The following is a 15,889-nucleotide window of genomic DNA, read 5'->3' as shown; positions in this document are numbered from 1 at the left end:
CACGAGGCAAGCACTGAAAGAGTCATTACTTTCTGTGCCCAAAGATCCTGACCTTCTTCGGAAATCGAAGATCGAGCTTCAATGAGGGAACAAAGCAGTTCAGCCCCGGACAGCGATTTGCAAACTCCACTTCGAAGAACAATTCATTGTGCGTTATGTCACCCACGTCGTCAATGAAGAGGTCATCCAACTCGCAAGAAATTGTTCCGTGATCGGCTAACCAGCAACATTTACTCTGCCAGATGCCCCTGCATACTTTTATTTTTATTTTACAACTTATATTCGCACCAATCTCCAAAACATTCATAGATTAGCGTGAATAAGTAATTGCATCTTTGAGTAAAATACCAACTGTCTGCACTGTGAGGGCGAATTTTTATAGCTGCGGAACAGCAGTGCTTTCCCACCGCACCTGCACAAGGGAACCGGGACCCTTGTGCGAGCGCCACTGAGCGGCATCATGAACGAGTGACCTGCCACCACAACGCCACCACGCTCGGGTGCTCACGTGCGAGTGCCTCCCTCTGCTCCCGGTCTAGATGGCTGTCGACTTCGTCGAAGAGGTAGAAGGGTGCCGGGTCCGCCTTCTGCAGGGCCAAGATGAAGGAGAGGGCCACCACCGACTTCTGGCCCCCCGAGAGGCTACGCAGGTCCTGCAGGGGACCGCGGCTGCAGAACCTCGCCTGCAATGCCGTGCCGGATCAATATGAATATAATTCAATATACGAGATGTTCTTTTTTTTAACGCAGAATGTTTTATAAAGTTGAGTTTCGAGAGGAAAAGGGACACCTAACGCTCGACTGAAGTGCGGGTCGAGGGATTATATCGCAAATGTACACCAATGGACGTTGTGATGCTGGAGTCGGCAAGCGCATACACTGCTTGTCATCTGAATCTGGTTTCTGTGCGTGCAATGCCCACGCCCGGTGTGGGCGGGATTGTTTGTTTGTGAACGGCATGTTGTTCTATGGCAGGGGTCTCAAACTCATTTGAGTATGGGGGCCAGAGAGTGCAGTCCCTAAGGGCTGAGGCTGACGTAAGATGAGGTAAAAGGTGGGGTCGAGAGATTTCGTACAGAAGAAACCTCATGCTTTAAGCTATTTGTTAACTCTCACTTTTGCCAGTGATGTCTTTAGATATTATTCGTTTTGTGCCTTACCTGATCTGACAACAAGAATTAAAGTGGCACCATCTCGCCAATGTGCTGGCATCTTTTAGCAGAACAAAAGAGTAAGCACGCTGTCGTTCCCGTTGCCAGACTAACTCCGAAATTAATCTAACTCAATGTGTCTATACAAAAATATCTCTTCCAACGACAGTCCTTGCTTTCCAGGCGATTTTTACAGTGGCAGTCTGAAAAAATACTCGTATTTTAATGGAAACATCCTCCGAAGGCAAAGGCTCATAGCTTTATCTTTTACAGTTATCCCTCCCGAGCGAGAGCTCGCGCAGCCGAGGTGCTTCCTTGAGCGAAGAGCTCGTAGCCTAGCAGAAGAACTGTCGTACGGGTGATTAATGTGACATAAAGTTGAGAAGCAAAGATTAAAATGAAACGTGAGACAAATGAGAACAGTAGAGTATAAACTATGTGAATACGTCATAAGAGCGGAGCTACGTTTCGAGTGGATATGTATTGACGACGTAAGATCATTATGGCGCACGCCATTCACAGTGCTCAAGACATGGGAATGGAATGCTCACAGCCGGTTGACTGCGGGCCACGAGTTTGAGACCCCTGGTCTATGACCTCATAGGAACCATACGGGTAACCCCCCGATGTCGGGGTGTTACCCAAGGCTTCGACGGCACATGACACCGAGATGTCAGGCGACGCCACGTGATTTCAGTTTCAATCAACACGGTCGACTGCGTAAGTGCAAATCTGAAAACCGGACTTGATATTTTTAAAATGGCCGGTTAAATATTTAGGCCCATTTGGGAGCAATATCGCAGCACGTATCCTTGAAAACCTCGCAACTTGAGGTGGCTTAGGTTAGCTGCGCGTGAGACACTGTCGCAAGTTAGAATAGAACTGCCATATACTCCATTCACCTTTAAGTGGCGAGGACAGGTCAAAGTAATATTTTTTTTATTATCCGAAATGATTGAAAATGATGCCTGGACATTACCCTTAAACTTCGAAACTTGGGAACTCAGAAGTTCTGAAGTAAAAAAACAATTTTCGAAAGCTGAATTTGAGTACTGCGCAACCTGCGCTGATGCAGTGATGTCAAAGATTGAGCCGCACTACAACTTGAGTTTCTCTCACGTCTCCAAACCGTCCTGAAGTGCCGAAGTGTCGTGTTCGCCCGCATACCGCAATTGGCCGCTCTCCTCCATGTGCGCCGCCTATCGCTGTAAGCAGACGATGCTTAACTTTTGAGTTCAAAGTTCTTTCAAGGCCCTTTCAGGGATATAAAATTTTTTTAAACGGTGTGAGGTTGAAGAGAACGCACAGTGGACTTTTGTGAGGGACGTGAGGGACCACGTAGCGCCGGTTCTGCATGTAAGGCTGCCCCGGCAAAGCCACAACCGAAACTATGGTACACAGACACCAAACCCAGTTGTTTTCATCATTTGACGATTTCCTTTCCGAAGTCTGAGAGGTCGTCGAGCACCTACCTAAAAAAGAGAACTTCGTCCGATTCCCTGACTCACTGATCATCCTCAGTGCTACATGTGTCGAGCGCCGCCACGTTTTCCGAGGGAGAATAAAAAGCCAGGAGGCGACATCACTCCGGACTCTGATGTTCGGTAGTATCTCAAAAAGAAGGGCTGCAGCACGTTTGCAATTGCGTTAAAAAAAATGTTTTACGAATGCTGTTATTAAATATTATAGAAATGTCTCTTACAAAGCTTCTAAATTTCATAATCGAATATGTCAAAAATAAAAAGAAGCGAGGAGGTGAGAACCAGGAGAGAAGGGCACCAAAGATAAAAAGGTTCCTGCGCACGTAGGGAAACTGTTTTTCACGTTGCGATATTTTTTCGCAGGTCTATGACTACAACTTGCATCGTCATAAACAAAAAGAAAAAAAAAGCCTTCGGGTGTCAGCGCCCCTTCAAGATGACGGCGCAGCGAAGGCTACAGGTGCGAGATTGCGGCTTTGAAAACTTATTTTGCGGAAAAAGCGCTCGTGCTAGAAAGGCACATTTCAAAGCAAACGCACGAGCTAGCTCATGCTTGTCGCCATTGCTGCCCTGCCAACTCAAAGGTGAACGGGGTAAAGCAGACGGGTGCATCTGCTGCACACAAGCTAAGTGGCGGTCCTCTCCAGAAACTGTTTTTTTCATACTAAAAACGCAAAAAAGGAGGGGCAGAGTTTTTTTGGCATTTTCAAGTGTGCTTCAGGCGGCAATGAAAAGAGAACGGAATGTATCATACGTTCAGGTGGACGGCACGGTAGGCCATCGGAGCTCCTTCTCCAGAGCCTTCTCCAGAGCCGCCCGGCTGTAACGGAGACACATCAAGACAGGTGTTAGACAAAATGCTTTCAGGATTTGCCTATAAGCAATTGGAGCATCCCTCGCAACCTAAAATAAAGTTAAAGGGAAACTCCGCTCAAATCCGAAAATGTCGAGATAATAAGAGAATTCACATTAAGAAGCATTAATAAAAAGCACTACGTCATTTGTCACGAAAAATGGGACCATACATTGTTAAATCTTACTTTAAACATGAGTACAAATCGAAATCGAAAATTATTTTTCAATGCCCCCAATCATTGACATTGCGTGTGATGGCAGTACGAAGATGTACGGCATCACATGTGACGTCGGTGCTTTGGGGCATTGAAAAATAATTTTACTGCCTTGAAACATGCAAGAAGAGCAACATAATTGTAAGAGATCTGGGGAAATAAGCATCAGTGATAAGTCTATTGCATGCACATTGCCAAAGATGCTCATATTGGCCGAGGAACGTTGTCAGTACGATGATGCTTCATAGCTATCTTGGTGCAACTCGTTTTGACGACCCTTTCGAAGCTTCGAAAGGGCCCAAAATGGCGATCACTATGGTAACCGACAGCGATGAGCCAATCACCTTGAGAGGTTTTGTATTCTCAATGTTGGTATTTGTTTGTGTTAGGCTAGCAGGTGGGAAAGCAATGGCGCTACTTTCCCCAGCTCCAGTGACTTTAGGGGAAACGAGATATGAAATCATTTACACCTGAAAAGAAAAGGAAGAGCCCTACGCAAGCATTAAAGTCAAACTTGCGTCATAAAATGTGTATTGCCATCCCATATAATTCTATGTCCATTGTACAGCTTAAGAAATACGGGTGTGAGAAGCATCGAGCATCCCATGATTGGGATCCGCCGCCAATTAGCGTGCGACATTAGCCGATAACAATGCAGAAGAACGAGTCACCAAGCAAGAAGCGTCGACATAGGAAGCCATGCCCTTTAAACGGGGAATATACAGAAATTCTAAACAAAGCAGCAAGGTAGCAAGACCCGCCGCCTAAAACACGAGGGAAACATTTCCTAGGGGTGCTCGACGTGGCAATCACTGTCTCGAGCAAAACGTTGTCACCAAGGGGCCACATACACATTGTCACAGATCGAAAAGGAGCAACGAGCGTAAAACTGGAAATAACGATTTAATTGGCAAATTCGCGGCAGAAACAATAGAAAGAACGGGCATCGAAAAGGTGGCAGCGAGCATCTACGGCGGCAGCGGCGTGCGGCCAGGCGTCGGCGCGACAAGCTGGCTAGTGCGAGAGTCTCCGAGCGCGTCGGCAAGGCCACGCGGTTCTTTTTTTCAATTACCCTCCCTCTCTCGAATGTTCGGCCTAGAATGTTCGAGAGCTAGGGCAATCGACCGAGTCGGCAAGGTTGTTCTAGCCTCTTTGCTTACTACGCTCGGTGTATTAGTAAACACGAATCTTCTAGAAGTACAGAGAAGCGTTCCCTCTGGGGCTTGTGCACGGCGCTATATCGCCTAGCAAGAGAGTCGGGTTGCCGTTCTTAAGTTCCTCCCCCTCGAGCCCCATTCCAATCCTTCCGATTCCTGAAGCCGGCAGTTTGAATGCAAACCACTATAGCCGCTGGCAGGGCGAGAACGGCAGGTTGTCTCTTTCGGATGTCCCGGGACGACTGAAACACCTTTCTTGTTGTTGTCGTCCTGTCAGCAACCGTAAAAAATGGAAAAGATACCATTTAAAAGAACAAAACAATATTTGGGTGTTTGATGTACTGAACCAACGAAGGGCATAGGGCAGAGCCCGGCAAAGGGCCAAGAATGAATTTTGACCACCCGGGGATATTTCGACGCGCCCGCCTCCGCAAGGTTTCTATTCAATCATTTATTTTATTTTTAAGCTCCGTTGCCCTGCCGCGGCTATGCAGAAGTGGGGGAAAGAATAGTGCAAAAAAGAACAAAATAAATCAATATACGAGAATAAAAAAAAATAAAAAAAAACAGTAATGAAAACAAAATGTTATCAATAGCTATCAATAGCAGACATAAATTCACACAATGGTAGTAGGCCAACATCACCCAGCAACGAATACAGTACCAAGATGAAATATTTAGGTGGTAGTAGCTGCTTCTTCTTCATCTTGATGATGATGATGATGATGATGATGAGGGGGAGGAGGAGGAGGAGGAGGAGGAGGATAAAGAAGAATTTTTATTGGCTTAGGAGAGCCATGGCACCACAGAAAAAAAGAAAGGAAGATGCGTTTGCAAAATGTTAATACATATTTAATGACGCAAAACACAACGAGCTTATGAAACTGTCGGCACTGCAGCCGGGATTCGAACACATCAACCATAGTCGCCAACGAAGTGAAAACGTCGGGGAGTGCCTTTCAAAGGCCCGGCTTCCAGATTGTGCTCAATGCCTTTAGAAATGGATGCGGTACCGTGGGGGGGCTGTCGCCGGGCTCGTCGTCCTTCGTGAAGATCATGACGGCGCTTCCGCGGGGCACGAACTTGCGGAAGATGTCGGAGAAGTAGAGGGACACCTGCTTCAGCGTCACCTCGATGCTCTCGCCGTACTTGCTTTGCTCCGAACTGGTCAGGTCGTCCAGTCTCTGAAAAAAGGCCGTGGGAAAGCAGCGAGCACCTGAAACGTTTCCGTCCGCGAGGAGCGGTATGCAGGATGGGATAACAAATAGGTCGGCTAACTATGGGGCGTTTCCGAACGTGGTTTGGGCATAAATTAATTTCTACAAATATAAACCAATAATCCAAGTGCGACAAAACTTTTTACAAAGGTGTCCTAGGTGGTGCATTAAGCATACTAAAATTTCGTAAAAAAAAATGAAAAAAAATTTTGTTTTTTATGCGCAGGAGGAAACATGGCCGCCCACAGTACAAATCCTTGAAAGATGATGACACGATCTAAAGCAGATCCAGCATATCGAAATCTCTGTGGGGTATGATAAGTGAGCATAAGAAATACCAAACTCCTGTTGTTCTGCATTTTTTTCTCCAAAAATTAACACTCACAAAATTGGAGTGTGGAACAGTTGTTGAGACTAGTTTGTTAGCGTCGATCCGAAGACACGCCAGCTCTTTGGAGGGACCTTGTAAATCAATTTCTTAGTACCTGGTTTTTTCCCCCGCCTGCCAAACGTAAATTTTGATCTCTTGATAATGCCGTAGCGAGGCTTTCTGAAAATATTTATTTATCAAAGACGCATGATTCTATAAGCAAAAGGTCTGCATGCCTCCAAGCTGCCGTAAATAGCGAGCCATGCACCGAAGATCACAATAAGTGCACACCCCCCACTTTTGAAACACCTTAGAAATCATCAAAGGACATATTGAGCGCCCACTCCCCTATTCTAAGTATGTTCTAAAATACCCGAAAGACACATCGAGCACCCAATCACCATGGGTGGCCCTCATACCCTGCACCGGAGGACAGCACAGGAATAGCATGGGTGAAGTGGCTTTATAGTGACGAAGACTGGATGGTACGTAATCAATCACTTTTTAGTTTTTCTAGATAAACTATTTACTGTATTGACGCACATAACGAACGCACCCACCAAATCAATCAAGCTGCCAAGCAGCCGAGCCAAGCCAAGCCAAACCAAGCGTGGCAGCATGCGCGCTCGAGTTACGGCTGGAAGTGGGAAGTTGCGAAAGAGAACGACAGCATAACTGCGCAGCGCACACAACCGACAAAATTGTGTTAGAGGAATTGCCCAGCCCTTTGACACGTTTTGTCCATCAAGTATCCAGTCAAACCTGGATATATTGAATTCAAAGGGGATCGTAAAATAGTTCGATATATCGATAATTTGATGTACAAAAATATATTAACTTAAGCTCCAGTAGAAATTTCCGCGCGTCTCTGCTAATACCGAAGGCCGTGACAAACAGAACCTTACCAAATAGAGCCTCTAACAGCCGCTAAATGCAATAGAGCTTAGCTGGTGAAGATTGCAAACACCGCTGCGTTTACGCAATGGTGTTTGCGATCGTTTACGGGGGCGCCTGGCCGCGACCTCCACGCAGCACCAGCGACAAAACACGAAAATAATTAAAAAAAATGAAAAAAACAGAAAAAGCGAGCTGCGTAATAAAAGAAGTTCTCGATCCATAGAATAATGTTAAGCAAGCAACAAAAAAGGAAGCTCACTAAATTCAGGCAGCAAAAAAAGGGAGGCAAAAAAAAAAAAGAAAAAACGGGCAAAGCAATAACGGGGAAGGAAAAAGGTAAACAAAGATAAGACGTTCAAAGTGAAATTGCTCAACCGTTGTTGTCAACACGCTCGACATGACGAAGATCTTTTTTTTTTTTATTTTATTTCTGGGCTGAGGAGTTGCGCCGTGACAGCAGTGTTCGGGGAAAAAGTGCATGCTACCGTTCCAACAGCGAGCACTCCCTGCCCTCCCTACGCGCGCGCATGCCCTTCCCCCCCCTGCTTTTGCCGTCCTCCACCTTTTTGAGAGCGCAGCTCTTAGGCGCTCGTTTCAAGCTTGAGTGCCGTCGCTGTCGTCGTCATCTTTGGTGTAACCGTGAGATCACGTGACCCCGGTGACGTCATCTGACCCCCGTGACGTCACATGACCCCGTGACGTTATGAGGGTCACGTGACCTCACGGTTACGCCGACACTGCTCGGAGGAAGGAGTAGCAGGCAGGATGAGAAGGTGAGGAAGAGGGGTATATCCTCCCCTCACTACCCTTCCCTCCTCCTCCTCAAGATCTGCGCTCTAATTCGGTGTTACAGGGTGTTGTAAAATGGCTTTCATTCCTTCTTTTTCTTTTTTTTTCGTGGTTCCCTTTCTTTTTTTACAACTGCTCTTTTGCTGCCCTGCAACGCAGCGAGAGCTGTGTGCTCGCCGCTGGCGCAATCCGACCGTGGGAGAAGCTGTGCTTTGTTCGCTATATTGAGTGTCCCCGCCATGGAAGTTTGATATAGAAAAATAACGCTCCTATACTATTAAGTGTGATTTTCAAGAGGATGTTTGGACTGTTCGATATAAAAGCTAATTCGAAATATCAGGGTGTGATTTAACAAGGCTCGACTGTAGTGCCGATGTCAACAAGCATGCTGTGGCCCGTGGTTTATTTTCAGACGGTGAAATTGTGAAAGTGGTTAGGCCTAAATATGATAACGTCACTTCTTGCATCAAGTGTCACCGACGCGAAAACTGCCATTTGAGTGTTGCAGGGCACTTTTTTCGTTGGACCAAGCAAGGGTCTACCCGACCGTGAGCTCCCGCTGCATCCCGCTGCATTTTTTTCATGAATATCTCCCAATTTTGAGTGGGCACTTGATCGGCATTTTTTGGTAGAGCAATTTTCCAAGTAGTGCACCTATTGAGACACGGTGCTATGCAATGGCACCTTGACCTCACACTCCGAGATTGCTTTTTCAAGCAGCCTTACTCTGACTTTTTTTTTTTTTTTTTTTTTCAAATTCGAAAGTGTAATTTTTTTTGTTTTCACGGTCGTCAAGTACAGAGTTAATCGGTAACTTTTAGATCTCGGTGTTCACCGTGATTCGAGAGGCTGAAATACATAGATTGGCCACTCTGCAACATCGAAGAAGCGTACCGAAGTGAGAGTCCCACAAACAAACATCTTTGAATGCCCTCAAAAAGTGACACCAAAAGATGAAACACCATTTGCGTTGCTTGATCGTACATGACATTACATACATAAATAGAAGCACAGCCCAGGTGGAAGCGGAAGAGAGCAAAACAGACACCGAAGCCGCATGGGAGCTCACCTGAGTATACTTAGCCGTGGCACCCAAAGACTATCGTGCTAGGATTTACTAGACGTGCCCGTAGGTGGTGCATTTATTATAAAAAAAAAGCATGAAATTATAACGCCACCCGAGTCCAAAGAAACACTTACTTGCCGGCCCTGGTCAGTGTCCTTGACCTGCGCTTGGAGGGTTTTGCGCCTGTTGAGCATCTCCTCGAAGAGCCCAATGGCAGCGAGGTTGGGTGGTTCCATGGCCTTCAGCTCCTCCTGTACTACTGAGAGTAGTCTGTGCAACTGAGAGGGCAGAGACAACTGCAGTAAGCGAGCAGCAACAAATGGCAGAGCACACGCCATATGGGGCGTTCCTTTCTTAGGTTCTACAGATCTATTTTAAGAAAGCTGCAAAAGCTGCACACCGCAGCCTGTCCAGGCGAGCTGCATGGCCAGGAGAACACAAGTTAGAGGCTAATCGTCACCGTAAATCGTTAAATCAGCTAAAATTTGTTAATGAACTTTTTAGTTAAAGGGAAGCTGAAACACTTCTTGAAAAAAACGAGTTAGAGGTGAATTCTGGCGTATTTTTATCCCGTGAATCTGAATATCACTTTTGTTTTCCCCGAAGATGCAACTAAAAGCGAGAAAAAGCGAAAAAACATTCGACCAGTCGTGACGTCATACTAGGATCTTCGGGCCTCCAAGCGCGTGTCGCTCGTGTGTTCAGCGCGTGCAATGGCAAGCTTGCCAGGTATATTTCCCCGCACTGACACCAGTCGTGACGTCTCTTTCTGACCTTTCTGAAAATAGCAAGAGTGCGCGTGCATAGCTTTGACAGGCGCTGAAGATGCGCGAGAGCAGATATTCCGAACGCTCCTAGTGTGACGTCACGCCCCGGGAAGGAGGGGCTTCGGCGGTACTTTAAAAATTAATTTCTGAAGCCTCCGTGCACCAAATTGAAAAATAATCTTGATATTCCTGATCCTGGAGGTAGAATGAAAGCCATTGAAATGTTTTTTCTCAAATAGAGAACCGCTTCAGTTTCCCTTTAATGTAAATAAACAATAGATTCCAACTAGAAACTTGCCAAGCATCATCTTCTAAAACCACCAAATCAGTAAATTTGAGAAATATCTGGAGAGCGTAGGAAGCACGGCATAGGGTGTTGCAGTTTTAACTTGAGCAGCGGGTGCAAAGCTGGGGGTACAAAAATGCAGATGATAAGAAACAGAAATATTGCACCAGCATGTTTTTACACCTGCAACCTTGCGCCTGTTGCGCGAGTGGTAAATTTGGTGTTCCAACAAAGTTACCACTCGCTTCCTACATGCTCCAAGTCTTTCTGAAATTCGCTGATTTAGGTAGGGCAGGGGCCATGCTGTATTTAGTAAAATAATTGCTGAACACTCAGCACAGCGAAGGCAGCATAACAACCAGAGTTGTTTCGAGACTGGTTCCTTCACCGTGACAATGCGCCTGCCCACACCGCATAAAGTGTTCGGCAGTTTTTGAACAAAAACGACATGATTACCGTGCCCTACCCTCCCTCTACACCCGACCTCGCCCCATGTGACATTTTTCTTTTGTTTGCAAAGATTAAAAAAGTTTTCAAAGGGAAACGGTTCGTCAATGTGGAAGAGGCAAAACAAAAAGTGTCCGAAGCACTGAAAGGCATCAAGATCAATGAGTTTAAAGGATATGGTAATCATTGGAAGAAATGCCTCGACAGGTGCGTTGCATCAGTACGAGAGTACTTTGAAGGAGACTGAAATTTGAGCGTGCAAAAATGAATACATGATTTTGTAAATATATCTTCCGATCTCCTTTGGGACAACCCTTGTACAGTAGGCTCTAATTCAAACTCTAGGAAGCCGCAAATTTGTTTTGAATTATCGGAAGTTTGAATTACCAGAAGTTCACCTAAATATGATGCAAGATAAAATTCTGCTTTGCCATATGAATGGCTACACATACAAAGCAGACATTTTATGACTTCCTCTACATAGGCCTACTGATCATAAGCAGGGAGCCACACATGAAATATATGTGAAATACATGACATAAGTCTACTTATCTCTCAAAAATGTTATTTATCGTGGACTGCTTAAACAGCACATGACAACAAAAAAAAAAGTTTGTTTGTCAAGCCAAGAAGTTGTCTAATGAAATGGGCACCACGTGGCAGTTTCCAGAGCAACTTGCGCAGACACTGTCATGTGGACCCATGCAATGCCGCCATGTCACAGCATCCGCTCAAGTAATTGCTACGAAAATTTCCGCGTGGTGCCGTTTTTATAGCTGATGAACACTTTTTGTTCCTGCGACCCCGCTGAGTGCGCTTCTCATTGAGCACCAGTGCATAGCGAAGAAGCAACACCCACGAAAGCAAGCTACGCGTGTCTTGCCTCTTTGCAGTGCACCGGTGCTCGGAAAGAAGCGCAGTCAATGGGGTCGCAAGAACAAAAAGCATTGATTACACAAAAACACCGTTTGAATTAAGCAGCTTATGAATACATGAAAAACATAGCGGGACAACCAAAATCTTAAAATGTCTTTGAATTAACCAAAAGTAGTATGAAATAGTTGAATTTGAATTATTGCAAGCCTACTGTATGTCAAAACTTGTCTGATGACCTGATCTTTTCTTCTGACATGATCCGAGATGAAGTTACCCGTCTATGTCTTTTTTTGGCCCCACGCATCAAGTTAAAATGTCTTACCGCTTGACGTTCCATGCCTCGGTATTCCTCTAGTTTGGCTGACACGCTGCCAAACATGGACACTTTCTTTTTGGACGCATCCAGCTGAAACGACAGGTGAGTCGACTTAACACGAGGGAAGGCTACACCAGAGTCCTTCAATACGCTACTGTAAACAAAACTTCGGCCAAAGTTCAGTACAGGGTCGAAAAGTTCCGCTGTGAGCACTTTTCTTTGGCAACTCCATCCTCAATGAGCCACACCAAATTTGCAACAACGAGTAGTTTTCAAGAAACAACTTCTTGTATGCTGACATCTCATTACGCCCGTCATTGGTGCCTCTATGCAAGCACCAGTCATCCCTGATTGATCTCTAACGAGAAAACATGCAAAATAGCTTTTTTTGCTTCTTTTCTAACAAAAAGACAACAAAAAGACATTTTTGCAAGCGAAAAAGATCCAGCCAATTGTGCGCACGGGTTCACAGTGCCTTCACTGGATGGCACTAGTCGCGGCGCTAAGTTTTGATGGTAAGGATGATATTAAAAGGCAATGAAAAAAAAAAAAAAGAACAAATATTTTTTTTTAGATTGTTGCAGATGTGTAAGGATGAGTGTAGTTGACTGACCATACAGAGCTAAAGACGCTCGCATTAAAAAGAAACGCTGTCGATGCAACGTGTTTTGGGTGGCTCATTCAGAGGGGGTTTGAAATTCCGACACACTTCCTGGTTGCCAGATTTCCAGCAGTGCTGGCTAGATTGGCTGCTCTTATCCCTGTTGTCGACGCCGTGCGTGGTTGCGCACCAAGCACCCCCATAGTGTTATGGAAAAGTTTTGTGACGTGCATTGAAGGACTCTGGCTACACCCACAAGGTCAAGGCTAGGGCCACGAAAGCTACGCTTAAAGTGTCGGCACTTTGCTACGATCTGAAAATGCAACTTTCTGAGCTTTAGATACGTTTGGGCGATATTGTATTTTTCTGGCGAGGACTGTTTTAACATTTCGGCAAGACAGGAAGCCGTATTCTGAAATTGTAGATAAAGTTTAAATTACTCGGGACAATGATTTTAATCACCACTATGGCCCAAGCGTCGTTGCTCTAAAGCCGGGGTCGGCGATTGGGGGCTCGCAAGGCTACTAGACAAAGCCCCCCCTTCCCCCCCCCCCTACACACACACAAACACAAATTCCAGGACTAATGGTTGAAGAGTTATTATTGGTTGCAACCCTGGCATAATTGGACATATTGGCTCTAAAGCCACCTACCAGGAGACCAGTTTATTATTCATTAGCAACTGTTGTGCACCACAGTGACCCTGTGGAAATCAATAATTGTTGTTGTCATATTTAGCACACTTTACGTTCGGAATCGCGGTTCACAAAATCGTCAATTTCAACAGTTTTTGTCGCATTTAGGGGCTCGCTATGACGATTCTGACCAAGCGACTGGTCAGAAGTTTAGCACAAATCTTATAGTCCATATTAGAAAGGGAAATTGGATGGTAACACTCAGTGATTTTCAGTTTGCCTCAATCATTGGACTTCGGAATCAGAACCGTGTGGCTCTGTGATGCGAAAGAGGAAGGTAGCGCCTGCAGCTTCAAGAGTCACGCAAAATATAGCCTGCAGCACTGAGCATAACGCTTCACTTTGCGCTTTATCTGTTATTTTCGTAAGCTGATTGCCTCCTGCCCAGTCCAGTTCACTTTGTTCTGCTCTTCCTCCCCGACCAGATTTTCATTCAGCCTGCTCTGCCTCCACTTTGTGACCATTTGGCCCATGGCAGCAAAAGGTTGCCGACCCCTGCTCTAAAGCATAGCCTATTTATTGGCCCTAGTTTTAAGGCCGTGGCGAACCCTGACCTTAGCTCTGGCAAGCAGCTTGCACGGTGGGAGCAGCTTGCACGGTGGGAGCAGCTTACAAAACTAAGAACTAGCAATCTTCGACATGTGGCAATCCCAATTTTATTTTCTGGGCACTAGCTCGTTGGGAAGAGAATGAAGTTCTTGATCGCCATGTTACCGGTCCCACATAATGACTAGAGTTATGTACCGGGTGCCTCGAAAAAAATCCAGTCTTTTTTAAAGCTGTTAGCTTTCTTAGGATCTTCAGGCCAATGTGGGGTGCTATGTTCCTGGCCATTTATTTTCCTCGCTAAATTTAGCGGGGAAAACGACGTCACATGATCTGATGTCACGTGATCTACACAGAAATTCAGTTTCTCCGCTAAATATAGAGGAAAAATTAATACGGGACCAGCCGCGGCTCTTTCAATTATGCCTGCTGCTTATCGCTTAATTAAACATAAATGATTCTGAAAGCAGCATATATTGGGAGAGCTTGGTCATTCATTGGGAAGTATAGGAGGCAAATGAGGAGGTGCCACAGGCCAAGAGCCGGCTGCGCGTGTTCCAGGGCATCTTCACAGATTCGAACGTGGCCGGCCAGAAGCTGCAAATAATGCCCTGGCAGCGGTAGCAAGAAACAAAATTAATAAGCAAGTCAGAGTAACTCTTGGCGACAAAATATGGTGCATGTGATTTTTCGATTATGGTCATGCAAAATCAAATTCTAATAGAACGATTAATGTGATCCGTACGCCAGACGCCGAGGGTCAGAAAAATGCCGTCCAAGCGACCAGACTCCGACCGAGCAAACCAGAGTTTGAGCTGCATATTCAATTTTTACATCTTTTTGCATGATCATAGTCGAAACATCATGTGCGCTATATTTTCAACCATGAAGAGTTACTCCATTTCACTCTTACGCACTTATTAAAATTGTTTCTCGCTATCACCACTAAGGGAATTGTTTTTGGCTTCTGGTTGGCCAAGAGAGAATGTCACGCCTTCCATCTGCATCTTGTTCACGCCCTGGCTCTGCCCGCTCCTCCCAACTGACCAAACTCCCTCTATATACGACTCTGGTTCTGCCCAGATTTTTTATACTGCCAAACAATGGATGGTGGCCTTGAGTTTGTGAGAAAGGCCAGGTTCGCTTTTCCGCGGGAGTTCCGCGATCTGTTCTAGCTAACATCGACAGTGGGTAACAAAAAATGCGCGTCCGCACCGCTGCGAGCACGGCCTGCCGTTGTGCGTCGAGTTGTTGGACCTCCTGGCTCCCCGCTTCCATGTCTGCCTGGAGGTAGGCCTGGTCCGTCGACAGGCGCTCGATGCTCCGCTCCAGTTCCCGTTGGTCGTCGTCGTCTGTCACGTCTTTTTGGATTTCTGCATTGGGCAAGAGCATGGGCGCCATAAACAGAGAGCTGTGACCACTTGAAAACACATTTCTGATGAGCTGCAGCCTAGGCTTGTTACGAGGAAGGACGTGTTTTAGGTCTAGAGGTGGGTTCACACATTTTCGCTCGAGCCTGTACAACTGGACTGTTGCTGTCACTACACCGATTCTCAACGAAATGCTTTAGCATTTAGGGGAGGGGTTCCGACTCGGCGAAGGACGAGAATTCTAACCTTGCAACGTGCTGTATACTGTACGGAAGGCCGGTCTTTCTCACGGGAATAGGCTATTTCTCATTATGCAGCCACCGTGGCTTTTCTCGATCGCTGCATATGGTCCGCGTACCATTGTCTTTGAAGGGCCGCTCATTCCTACCGGGAGTCGGCGGTTTCGCGCGAATGTTGTCGTCACTGCACCTGGTCTTATGTCGTCGCGTACGGCCACGGTGGCACGTTCCTCTCCTCTCCTGCGGCGCGTCATTGGAAGCGTGCCAGAAGACCCTTTCCTGCACCGCGGCCTCACAAAACCAATCCAATCCAGTCTGGTCTAATCCAATCCAAACCAAACCACTACCGTCCCAACGAAAGGCGGCTGCATGCACTAAGAAAATAAATGCCGACGCATTTGAAACATTACGCGGACCGGAAGCGTTCTACGGCCACCCGAAAGAAAGGTGCCACAGTGTTTTCTCATCATAAATGCTCACAAGCGGGCATGATGCACCCTTAGAAATGTCTTTCTTTGGAATTATTGGCAAATAAAAGCTACCATTCC

The 15,889-nt window shown here is 46.1% G+C and overlaps 1 protein-coding gene across 1 annotated transcript in view; it reads right to left on the bottom strand.

The window, feature by feature from the left end:
- Positions 1 to 15,889, bottom strand: part of LOC8053421 (structural maintenance of chromosomes protein 3-like) — a 33,287-nt gene that overhangs the window by 5,465 nt on the left and 11,933 nt on the right. Inside the window, exons 10-15 of the mRNA XM_042289687.1 lie at positions 14,948 to 15,105; positions 11,897 to 11,980; positions 9,333 to 9,476; positions 5,873 to 6,043; positions 3,387 to 3,452; positions 509 to 683 (exon numbers count right to left, since the gene is read on the bottom strand). Of these exons, the coding sequence (XP_042145621.1) occupies positions 509 to 683; positions 3,387 to 3,452; positions 5,873 to 6,043; positions 9,333 to 9,476; positions 11,897 to 11,980; positions 14,948 to 15,105 (798 nt within the window). The remainder of the gene's footprint in view (positions 1 to 508; positions 684 to 3,386; positions 3,453 to 5,872; positions 6,044 to 9,332; positions 9,477 to 11,896; positions 11,981 to 14,947; positions 15,106 to 15,889) is intronic.

This window comes from Ixodes scapularis, unplaced genomic scaffold (assembly GCF_016920785.2).
Source record: "Ixodes scapularis isolate PalLabHiFi unplaced genomic scaffold, ASM1692078v2 PGA_scaffold13__105_contigs__length_92229423, whole genome shotgun sequence".
Lineage (NCBI taxonomy): Eukaryota > Metazoa > Arthropoda > Arachnida > Ixodida > Ixodidae > Ixodes > Ixodes scapularis.
This window is presented reverse-complemented; position numbering and strand designations above follow the sequence as displayed.